The sequence below is a fragment of the Pararge aegeria genome, chromosome 17, assembly GCF_905163445.1.
Source record: "Pararge aegeria chromosome 17, ilParAegt1.1, whole genome shotgun sequence".
NCBI lineage: Eukaryota > Metazoa > Arthropoda > Insecta > Lepidoptera > Nymphalidae > Pararge > Pararge aegeria.
The window spans coordinates 15,167,733-15,180,782 of NC_053196.1; the positions used below are offsets into that span (position 1 = coordinate 15,167,733).

The 13,050-nt window shown below is 38.5% G+C and overlaps 1 protein-coding gene across 1 annotated transcript; it reads right to left on the reverse strand.

The window, feature by feature from the left end:
* Window positions 1-1,320: 1,320 nt before the first annotated feature.
* LOC120631043 lies at window positions 1,321-5,387 on the reverse strand. The gene is made up of 4 exons (XM_039900439.1): window positions 5,036-5,387; window positions 4,426-4,590; window positions 3,502-3,616; window positions 1,321-1,744 (listed from the first exon to the last, which is right to left on the reverse strand). The coding sequence occupies exons 1-4, from the start codon at window positions 5,234-5,236 to the stop codon at window positions 1,545-1,547; spliced, it is 681 nt and encodes a 226-aa protein (XP_039756373.1). The 5' UTR covers window positions 5,237-5,387; the 3' UTR covers window positions 1,321-1,544.
* Window positions 5,388-13,050: the final 7,663 nt, after the last annotated feature.

A 13,050-nucleotide genomic window follows, 5' to 3' on the forward strand; every position in this document is an offset into this window, starting at 1 on the left:
TATTTTTACTGCAACGAATGAGCTTGGTTCTCAAAATGGGTTCTAAATAATGAGTCTGAGTTGATGTATCTGACCAAGCGGCACATGACTGAAGCGTCCCCGCGCGCACTGCGCAGTTTTTCGTTCCTCATCTTGTAAAGTTGACTGTGCGCTCGTTTAAGTTTGATATATATTGTTTACTTTTACGTTAACTATGGCTCTTCTATTTTGGACATTAATTTAAACATAGTGATTTGACTCGATTTTTGTGTTTGTTTTTATATAGTACTAACTCTGTTTCAACATGTTGAAAAGTGGACGTATAATCAACAGCCAGTTACGCGTATTGGTTGTGAAGTTAAAGGAATACTTTGAACGAACGAACACTTTACAATACATAATAATATCAATCCAGTACTGTTACAAACTTGAATTGATTTATCGTGAGTATCGAGTACAGAGTCTTATGGTTCCATAACTAGTTACGTCGCGATGACAAATGTCAAAACGGGCCTATTATATTTTTACGACTATAGTAAGTTTAACATAAAAACAGGTTACAAGAAAATTGAGCATGCAACCTCTATAGCTATAGATTGTTTGGGGACTTTTCATTTATAAAGGTGTACCGAATATTCATATCATATCTATGAATATTCTAATTTTGGTAATCTTAACCATCTATTTTGACCGGGCTAAAATAATTATTCTTATCTATTAGTACCAACTTAAATTGGCTCTATCTATTTACATTATTTTAATATTAATATGATAGTGAAAAAAAAACTTTTATCATCACAATCGTCAGCCTAAGCAATTCCCAACAGCCGGGCACCGGGTGTAGAATATGCTACCTACGTTTACTTATTAGACCGCGTGAAAGTTAACTACGATTTATATGGTATCGAAAGAGCGACATCTATTGGCAGTGAATTTCGCAGTATTGTAACTAGATGCCACACAAACTACCACACAGATAGTTTTTTTTTATTCCACTACAAGTTCGCCCTGACTGCAATCTCACCTGGTGTAAGTGATGATACAATCTAAGATGGTAGCGGGCTTAGGGAGTACGGTGGTCATACCTCTAATCGGTTCCTCCGCGACATCGCGCCGGAACACTAAATCACTTAGCGGCACGTCTTGGTGGGTAGGGTGGTAACTAGTCACGGCCAAAGCCTCCCACCAAACCAGACCAGAGAAAATTCAGAAATTATGAATTCCCAAACTGCCCCTGCCGGAAATCGAATCCGGGACCTCCTACTTAAATTCACAGCGCTGCAGTCTAAGGTGGTAGCCCTTTACCATCTTAGACTGCATCATATAACATATTATACCCTAAATCGCTTAACGGCACGTCTTTGTCGCTAGGGTGATAACTAGCCACAGCTGAAGCCTCGCTGAAGGCTCCGGGAGTTCAGAAATTATAAATTCCCAAATTACCTCGGCCGGGGATCGAGTCCAGGACCTCACACTTAAAGCCACAGCTTTCACCGCTGCGCTAGGAATGTTGTCAGAACCATTTGACAATAAACACTATTCACTATCACTTATTATTCCACAAGTCAGTAGTTATTGTTGGGTCTAGTTTCCAGCAGTGTCCGTATTTGTGCGAGCTCGTGCCGTATGCCCGCGAGGTTTTCGCTGAGGCCCGTGGCTGAGGTGGCCAGGGCTTCGAAGGCGGCCGCTGAGCGTTCCTCTGCTCTCACTCTCTTTGCTTCTATCTGCACCGCCCAGTCCGGTGCTACTAAACCTCTGCGAGTTCCTGTAATGAAATCATCATTTTCACAGGAGGTAGGGTTTGCCAATTAGTCACCGCGCTGCGCAGACGGGTTGGTGATCGCATTCGATGGAAGAATTGAGGCTGTATATTCCTTTAGTCGCCTCGTACGACACTCGCAGAAATAATATATTTATAAGGATATGTAAAAGACATTTTTTAGCTAATAGTTCCAAAAAAATGCCACTGTTCGATTAAGATTGTCTAAATGATTCACATTAAGATTAAGTTACATTTACATTTAGATTAAGTAGTTGAATATTTTTAAAGATATCTATATACTTAACCCGCCATCCCCACCATAAACGCATAGTTTCTAAGGGGTTGGATAATTATGTTGGAAAAATATTTGTTACTTTTATTTTTGAACCATAAATTAAAAAAAAAATAATATAATATATTACTATTCCACATATATAATAATAATTGTTGACATTACTATTCCACATGAAGATAATCTGGTGAAAGCTGAAAAGGAAAAAGTATATAAATCTACTATCTACTTATCTATGTGATTGAGTATTATGTAAGTTTATAATAGCATAAATATATATAATATATATAAATTTATATCGGTATTTGTGTAGTTAATATTTAAATGTAGTATGAATGTTCATGTAAGTTTTTTTTTTTTTGTAACATACTTTATGCACCAACCACTTTCCACTTTTTTATCGGCTTCGTACGCTCGGGTTGCCTTTAAAAGATCCCTTTTAGTGATAAGACCGGCTTTGCACCCTAGCACTAAGTACTATTACTGTTTTCTTTGTATTTTTCGTATTGTGTTGTGTTGCAATAAAGTTTTTCCATTCTATTCTATTCTAAATACTTGCACCTTGTTCAAGAGATTACCGCCATGTGGAATGTCGAGTCGACCGTTATTGTTCCGATCGTCGTTTCAGTCAATGCTCTTCTCGCGAAAAGCTGTGACCAACATCTTAAGAAGCTTGGTTGCTGGATCAAGGGTCGGATACAGAAGGCAGTAGTCCTTTAAACGGCGCGCATTGTGAGGAGGTTCCTCACTCTGGAGCCCTGACCGCCGGTAGCTTGGGCATTCAAAAGCCCCGCAAGCGGTGGGTGGATGTTTTTTCTTATAAATTTTTAATAGTGTTTTTTATTTTTTAAGCATTGTTAAAAATATAAAAAAAAATCAGTAAATGATAGACTAAATAATAATTTATTCACAAGAGTGTACATAGGTATATAGAGTTTTTATAATATTAAATAGAATCCAGTACATTCTACCAGTTGTTGCATATATTCACAATATCAAAAATATTACAGTAATGAGATTAAATTAAGAATGTACATATGTACTTAACAATCTATTATAATTCAATAGATTCATAATTTAATTTTTATTAAAGTCATCATTCAAATATTCTGCAATATCATAATAACATTTATTCAGCAGTAAAGAAATAAATATACTACGACAATACACACATCGCCACCTAGCCCCAAAGTAAGCGTAGCTTGTGTTAAGGGTACTAAAGATGACTGATGAATATTTTTATGAATCATATATACATAAATACATATAAACACCCAGACACTGAAAAACACTTATGCTCATCACACAAACATTTTCCAGTTGAGGGAATCGAACCCACGGCCTTGAACTCAGAAAGCAGGGTCGCTGCCCACTGCGCCAGTCGGCCGTCGAAGTAGCAATAATTCGTGTATGCGTTTTCTGATAATATTAATAATTGTGTCTTGTGTTGCTTTTAAAAATAACTTACGTATGTAGCGACGTCTTTTTAAAGGAACTGCTGTGGTTGGGTGCGTTGAACCATCTGGATTAACACCGTTAAAGCCAGCAGGGTCAGGGGGCATTTCGCCATCCACTGCTGTCTCCTAAAACATAAGTTATCTTCTTATGTTGTTTATGAAATACATACATTATGGTATATATAGTATTTGCATTATTGTAATTTATTGTATGGCTTTTCTAACATAATATAATATAATGAACTTTTACTATTTTGTAGGAAATCCTAGTTTATAAGCTTTTGCGTTATGGGTGTGGCAGTAGATGTGTCTGTATGTGTGGCTGTAGGCGCACTATGGGTGTTTCTGTGGAAGTGGCTGTGGCTGTGTCTGTAGGAGTGGCTGTGGGTGTTTTCGTGGAAGTGCGTTCATGATTTTCATAGCCTTTATGGTACAAACAAACAAGACCAAACAAAAAATGTTTCCTCTTTATAAAATTAGTATAAAAGTAGATATGTTCTTTTTCCACTGAGCTGTACAGTACAGTATCTTAAATCCAACGTAAGCAGTTTTAGCTTCGCAACTCCTTGAGCTATGTATCGAGGTCAGGTTGTTGTACAGATCACCTTAGTGAATGACTTCCTAACTTAGTAAATGCACCCTGCTGTGCTTCTTGGGGTAAATAAGTTGTTTGGTTGCTGTGTTAGGATGTGAATAAAACATAATAGAAAATTTGGTATATGAATAAGTGTCGTCCTGTAAACCGCACTGAGGAATTTGATATTCTCTTATGACCAAAATTTGCCAAGATTAAGTAACTCTGTGCTAAAATTAAAGCAAATTGATTGCTTAGCTAGAGCTTGAAGAAAGGACAAACAAACAAACTTTTGCATTGTTGTATTGTAATATTAGTATGGATATCAGATGTCTTCTCTCAGAGTAACATAAGTACTAACATCATCAAATGGATTTGGTATCCGCACAGACTCCTCAGAGAAGACAGCAACCTTGCCCACAACATTCAGTATCCTGGCTTCCATCTCATCCAGTGACTTCTTGCAGGTCCCACCTGATATTGATAGAGATTTCTTTCTAACTGAGTACTTCTTGTCATTCCAATACTGTAACCAATAATTAAAAGTAAAATTGAATAATTTTTTTTATAAAGAATATTTACATAATACTAGCCACATACTACTACATACCCAGTAAACTTCGTAATACAATATTAGAATATTTTTTTTATAAATTTTCATATCTGCAATCAGTTGTGAGACTATCATCAGATGAATTATTGGCAGTTACAGACGAGGGTGCCATTGCTTGACCGTCCGTCAATTGATGAGCATGTATTAGAAATATAAACTGTAAATTTTATATGGCTAATAAAACATTACCAAAAACAAAGTGTACAGATGACAGCGAACATCAAGCTGGTAGATGGGAACCGCTGGTAACTAGCCAGGGACTGTGGATTTTAGAACTCCCAACAAAAGACCTATTTCCAGCAGTGGGCGGCAATCGGTTGAATTGATGATGATGATGATTACATTCTGAAGTACGCACCTCTCTCCACTTCCTCGCAGATTTGTTAGCACCAGTGACGCTGTTGAGCCTTGTGGCCAGCTTGGCCCACTTCGCGGCCATCATCTGCTTTGCAAGCGGCCCCTTGCCGAAGACATGCCCTCTACCAAAGTCCTTGTTCTCCTCCATAAACGATACTAGTATCTCCATTTGTTCAGGAGACACTACAGTTTTTCCGACCATTCTGACTATGGTTTTATGCAAACTCTTATTTTACTGAACGCGCGTCCAGTAAAATCATATGCTCGTTAGATTATTACGGACATAATTTAGTAGGGATTTAAGTGAGAACAATCAATTCAAAATCACAAACACAATCCCAGGCATCTCTTGTAAACAGTCAGCTGTCATTTAATGTTGTTATGTCAAGTGTCAACTCAATGTCATTGTCAAACATTGTTTGGGGAGTACTATGGAGGGTAGAGGTAAGGAGAGTCATCTGTGTATATGAAAAAGAGTCGTCAAAATGTATTAAATTAGGATGGCGCCACATTTGCATCAGGGTAACTCTTAAAAGAAGCGCCAAATATAAATATTGTTAGAGTAGGCTTGAAAAATAAACAAGGAAGTATGGAGATACAAGGAAGTAAGGTTATATTTACCACAATATTTTGTACAACGTAAGTTGTTGAAATTCTCAATAATTAACTACTTTAGTCGATAATGACATTAAATTTTTTAACTCGGCATACTTCAATTCATCTACGATTGCTACATTCATACCATACCCTGTGCATCCACCAGCGCCATTGTGGAGGATTTTTGAACTGTTATTTAGCGCATACACTGGACACTTTTTCAACTTTTCTCCCATATAAGATCACTCTCCTTACCTCTACCCTCCATAGGGAGTACTAACAAAATGCAAGTTCGCTCATGCGTCGTGTTTGTATCATCATAGCACAAGTGCTTACACTGCAACAAAACGGTTGGTAGCACTACGATACATTAATAATAAAATATCTAAAATAAAAGAAGATTAATCAAGGTATTTTTTTTAGTAATAGAATTGAAAACGAGAACTTCTTTCAAATACGAACTCTTCGAATTTTTTAACGAGTTTATTAAAAAGTGTAGCAATTAACTGTAACTACTCGAATACAGTACCGGTTCTAACATTCTAACGCACTGAGAATGAATTTTACTCCTTTGCAATCTTTAGGATCGATTAAAATCGTGCGGTGCGATGTGATGTCAAAACTGAGTACACACTACACTTAAAAAAAAATCATTTCATCATTTTCGACATCATGCGACTCTATGATGTCTCTGAAAATATTATGTAGTACCTTCAGATGTCCGTTTATCTCAGATTTCAGAGGCCGTGCAGAGTTAGAAGCAATAAGTTTTTGGCAGTGCGAGTCATATGGTTTCGTCTTCGCAATGTTCTGCATTAATTTAATATGTTACAATCGACGTTGTTTTTTTATTCTTCTACAAGTTAGCCCTTGTCAGAATCACACCTGATGGTAAGTGATGATGTAGTCTAAGATGGTAGCGGGCTAAATTGTTAGGGACTATGGTAGTCATACCCCTAATCGGTTTCCACGCGACTTCGTACCGGAACACTAAATCGCTTAGCGGCTCGTCTTTGTCGGTAGGGTGGTAACTAGCCACGGCTAAAACCTCCAGACCAGAGAACATTCAGAAATTATAAATTCCCAAATTGCGCCTGCCGGGAATCGAACCTGGGACCTCCTACTTAAATTCTCAGCGCTCACCGTTGCGCCACGGAGGTCGTTGTTCATGAAAGAAATATCGCTAGTTCAAGCAAGACGAAAAAAAAACCAGCGTTGAAACGGTCTCGGGTTCTCCGATTCAATCTGAAACGTCGACCTATGCCGAGCTCCAGGCCCCTTAGGTCGACGTCCCTCCCTTCCCCCCAATGTCCTCGAGCCCTGTGATTTCCACTCATGTCGAGATATCGTGCTCGCCCCAATCCCCCGGTGACGCTGTTGCAACCCTAAGGGAGCTATCAGGTACGATACTTCCAAATGTTGAAATAAAATGGTCTTATATCCATATAGTATATGTGTAATAATAAACGGGGGTAAACTTCTCTTACTTCCTGTTGCCTTGTTTTGGCAGGTAGATATTTACTGTATTTATTGTACCCTATGTCAGGGGATATAATCGTGGTATCTATAAATTTTTTGTCTCCTGCCCGTGCAAAAACTTTACCCATCTCCAGGATGAAATTTATATATTTACGTGCAAAATGACATCAAAAGGTTGAGCCGACCATCCCCACTAATATTATAAATGTCAACAAAGTAAGTGTCAAAGTAAGCGTAACAACGCTTTCACGCAAAAACTACTTAACCGAGCCTCATGAAACTTTGTATTTATATTCTTGGATGTGTTAGAAGTAATATAGGATACTTTTTATCTCGACATTAAGCTCGGTTCCTTTGGGAGAGGGGATGAAAGTGTTTGACGATTTTACACCATAACTCCGACAATCTATAACCGATTTAAATAATTATTTTTGTAACATAAAGGTTAGTCGGGTAGTACTTCTGACCCCACTAACTTTAGACCAGTATCCGTACTACCCACTTTCAGTAAAATCTTTGAAAAACTAATTTTAAATCAATTACTTTACCATTTTCATAAGTATAATTTACTTCATATTAAGCAATTTGGTTTCACACGGGGTCGCTCAACAATCGACGCAGGTGTTGAGCTAATACAAAACATATTTGATGCCTGGGAGGAGTCACGTGATGCACTTGGTGTGTTCTGTGACTTATCTAAGGCGTTTGATTGTGTTCAACACGAAACGTTAGACTATGGAATTCAGGGTGTAGCTCTAGACTTAATGAGTAGTTTTTGCTTAGTTCTGCTGCCTATGCGGTAAAGAAGATACGCCATATGACCGACGTAGAAACTGCGAGACTGGTATATTTTAGTTACTTTCACAGCATTATGTCATATGGAATTTTACTTTGGGGTAATGCTGCTGATATTAGCACTATTTTCGTGCTGCAGAAGAGGGCTGTTCGTTCTATCTATAAAATGGGTCCGAGAGAGTCATTGAGAGATAAATTTAAAGATTTTAAAATAATGACAGTGTATAGTCAGTACATATTTGAAAATTTAATGTACGTTCATAAAAACATTTCTAAATTTAAGAAAAAATGTGACTGCAATAATTTAAACATTAGAAGTAAGAATAAACTTACAGTGCAATATACTAGGTTACATAAAATTCACAATTCGTTTAAAGGAAATTGCATACAATTCTACAATAAACTACCAATTGTCATCTTGGAGATGTCTCTTAAAAAGTTCAAAGTGTGTATTAAACGTAAGCTTATAGAAAAGTCCTATTATAGTATAAAGGACTACGTAAACGATAAAAAAGCTTGGGTGTAAATTATTGCTCTAACCAGGTTGCTGTTCTAATAATTTAAAATGACATTGTGAGATGGTGATAACAAAAAAAAAAAAACACCCGGCTAAGTTTGTTGTGGGCTTCTTCTTAGACCAGGACGCGTTTGGAACCCTCGTAGCTTTAGTTTTAAGAATGTGGTTATCGCCATCATCTCACCACCGTGTGGTTCTTATGTACGCATCAAAAGTGCCACCTGTGGGCCTACTTGAATAAAGATATTTTTGACTTTGACTTTGTTATAATATGAGTTTAATTTTGTCCAAACTTTGTGTAGATCTGAATGTGGTTGGAGATAGAGGACAGAATTCCTCAGCGGACAGCAGCAAACCCCTCATTTAAGGCTTAGCGATACTGGATACTTTAATTTTTTTTTTTAGAACTACGAGTACAACTAAATTGAACGCCACATCAAAAAACAAAATCAAACGCAGACGAAGTCGCGGGCAATAGCTATATTTTTTTTTATGTAATAAAAAGAGATGCGCAGAATATTCGTTTGGTATTCGGTATCCGGCGGAGGTATTCGGCATCTTTTCCACTACTGGTATTCGTTGCCGAATATATTAGGTTGCATACATGCATTTCTGTTAATATTTATTCTGTTAAGTTCATTGTATCAATATTTTATTATTATTGTAATGATTTTTTTTTTATAGGTAGATAACTAAAGTGACAGCGCGGTGTGTGAGCGGGAAGCGGGTGGTAAGGTACGGCTCGTTCGTCATCTAGCCAGCACCGACACGTAGAATACATGTAAGAACACGTCTACCGGTAAACTGAATAATTCCACCGTTGATACGGTAAAGATTAAACCGAATATTATTCGGTTATTCGGTAAAACATTACACAATTAAAGGTAAAACATTCGGCGCATCTCTACTAATAAACAAACAAATAAACAGATAGACACACTTTCGTATTTCTGTCTGTATTGATTCAAAACCCCTGACACGTTTTATCCGTGCGTCTGTAAAAGCTGTGCATTTCATACATTTACAGTGTCCCATATCTATGCAAAGTCTCTTCCTTTTGTATCATAAATTCAAAGGGAATAGAATATAGCCGTCCGTACAAATGGGAGCAGCTGGCAGCAAGTAATCGGAGATGGCTTCGATAAGATGAGGTGCATTAGGGAAATTGTGCAGCCGCGACGCGATTTGCAATCCACCAAAGCAATCTACTTTCGTTCAATCTACTAATTTAAAAGCTCAATGCTTCTAATGGATGCATAAAATGTTCTTCGAAATCTATATGATTTCACGATAGGGTTGAGCTAGGTATGCCATCTATTCTTGTATGGGGCGCCCATCTGGGTAGACTCCCTGACTGCCCGTAATCGAGCTCTGCTGCGGAGGCCGCAGCGGGTTATGGCAGCTAGGGAAGCGAGAGCGTATCGCACCATCTCCTGCGAGGCAGCCTGCGCAATGGCCGGGACACCTCCATGGGACCTAGATGCTGAAGTTCTGGCATACGTATACCAGCGTAGAGTAGCTGTCCGGATACGAGGGGAACACCCTTCATTAGAAAGGATCGCATTGTGGCGGCGAACAGCACAGGCAGAGCTATTCCGCCAGTGGCAAGGAAGGCTTGAGGCACCCAGCGCGGGCCAACGAACTATTGAGGCCATACGGCCTGTTCTCCAGCAGTGGGTGAAAAGGAAGCACGGAACACTCACTTTCCATCTTGCACAGGTCCTTTCAGGGCACGGTTGCTTCGGAAGGTACTTGTTCAAGGTGGCTGGTAGAGAGCCTACTGAGGTGTGTCATGAGTGTGGCTGTGCCACAGATACAGCACAGCATACATTGGCTGACTGCCCCAAATGGGCGGAGTCACGCAAGGCACTCGTAGCTACGGTTGGGCAGGACCTCTCTCTACCAGCCGTGGTTAGGGCCATGGTAGGAAGTGACAGGTCGTGGGAAGCAGTGGTCTCCTTCTGTGAGGATGTGATGGTGCAGAAGGAGTTGGCCGAGCGGTTGAGAGAGGACGATGTAGACTCTAATCCGCTCCGCCGCAGAAGAGTCGGGCGTAGACAGATGGCGCACAACCGACGTCTGCCCCCTTGAGAAGGACCTCCGGGTGATAGATACGGGGATTCTGTCGCCCGTCGGAGTTTGGTCCTCGAGTTGAAAGGCATACCCCGTGTTCCTGGTTTGCCTTCGGTGGTGTTCAGCAGTATCCGAAGTTGTTACAGGGAAGTGCCTGCCTCAGTAGGCACCGCTGACTGGGTTGTGGTTGTGTGCGAAAGCGTTCCCATGACCCAGTTACCAGGCGATGAGTTGGAACACCGTGGGGTTTTAGTCGGTAAGAGTCCGGCATAACCACTGCGCCTCCCCGTGGTGTAGTGGTATTCATGAGGATTTCCCCACGAAAAAAAAAAAAAAAAAAAAAGGTATGCCATCTATTAAATTAGGAATTTCTTTTTGTAGCCAAGCCCATAATCAATCTTTTGGGGCGAATTTTATCGGTCGATAGAAACTCATTCCGGGTGCGCAAAATTTGTAAAACAAGGGCCAATGTAGACTGGTCAATTTAGTTAGTCGTTATCGCACGGGGATTTCCCGAATGCTGCGCACGTTTTAGGAAGAAGTTTTTGACCAATGAAGATACGGCCTATAAGTTTTGTAAGAATCAAATTGCAAAAGCCCGTATTATTGTGTTTATTGTTCAACCATACTACACGTCTTAACAATCCAACCGATCAAATTATGATATATCGCACAGACAGTTAATTAAGTAAGCAAGTCGACATAAATAAAAAATACGTAAAACCATAATTTGGTAGCAACAACGTTAGCAATTTAAAAGTTAATGATTAGGCCACTAAGGACTTTATTGTTCTAGAATATATTATCAGGATTCTATTTTCGTTCGGTAGGAATTCGGTTTAGTCATTTGGAATATTGGCTAGAAGGCGTTACATTGCGGAATTGATATATTATGAAAATTAAGCTTAATTTGCTATACATACTCCGCGTAAAAAAGTACCTTCTACGCATGTTTCGCTCCCAAAGCATCATCAGGAGTAGTTGAATTGACAATGAATAATTGTTAAGAACAAGAAGTATAAAGATGGAAGACATTATAAATTACACCATACTGACTCTCCTACTTTGATTTTTTCCTAATAATAATTTGAAAATAATTTATTATCTACAAAAAGATAACTATATCTAACCGTTACTAGTATTTTATTCTATAGGAATGGAAGATACAATTTATAGGCATAATTTTCTCGCGCTGCGCATGCGCTAGCCGTACTGTGCCCATCAGATGACAATGACGATGATGATGTGACGGACTTACGGACGGACTACAAAAACCATTAACTTTTAATTTTAACAAGATAATGGATGTAATTTTTAACTTGTGAGTTAACACACAACATTAAAAGGAAGTAAAGTAGCAGGGTTAAAAAAAAAGTATCATCTTTGAAATGCGCTATATTTTCTCTCAGTTGCAATAAACTACAAACAAAAGTTACAAATAATAGTGTAGACAATAATAATAGCTATAAGAAAATACTCCATCTTCGCGTAAAAGCAACCATACCACGTGCAAAACCCAAAACCATTTTGTGTGGTGGCCATATTAAACATAGTAAATTCAAAGCTAACCCAAGAGTCACAGAGTTGAGTTTTGTAAATCTGCTACATTTGTATAGAGGAGATAGAAGTATAGCAGCTCGTGGCGATACCAGGACCGCAGCACAGACCAACAGACGGCATAACACCTAGAAGTTGTGATACAAGGAATTAAACCCGACTCGCCATACCCTTCCCTCGTCCTTTGTATTGAAAGTTGAAGTAGATCCTTGGCGACCTAATCTCCGATTTGTAATACTTATTTTAAGGACGTCAAGACTAAATGAACTGTTATTTAAAATCGCCTCGATCTTCAATTGATCGCACATCAGCCTGGTATGCAATAATTTATTAATTTCCAATTATCCGGCCAGCGAATTCTGATATATACCCACCAACATTTGCATTTAGCTCAGCTTAGAGTATTACTTTCGTCTTTTTTCTCTGTCACCTGTATCCTTACTATAAGTTTTCAGGTAAACTAATGTCAAATCCACGTTAGCGTTAACTTGTCATTTTATAACTCCATACAAAGTTGACGGATCTACTTTATTTCAAATTTAAGATCATTAACTTGATTAGTTACACTAAGGGCATTGTTCAATTTACTCCTCAGTTAAACATTATTTCACAGTCGAAAAGTCTACCCTCAAACGCGTTTTAATGTGGCCACCATTTCACGCTTGACTAGACGAAAAATCCACCAAAAGTTAAATTTTTAGAGGCAAAATTGAATTCGAAGATTTTAAAAACAATTCCATTTTGTTTCACCTCTAAAATATTAAGAAACCCAACAGAATAATCCTATAAGTAATAATGGTTATAAAGCAAAACATTCAATAAATGTCTTATAAAAAGGACAAGAAAATTTCTTGTATAAAAACGACTTTTAAAGTTTTATACAGACCATGCTCGTATTTCGTGTGTTCTATACCGTCTTTAAAAAAATTGGACTTTGTTCGTATTTATGATGGCTGTCAGTTTACGCCTATTACGATCTTATTTTGTGTCATTCTTAA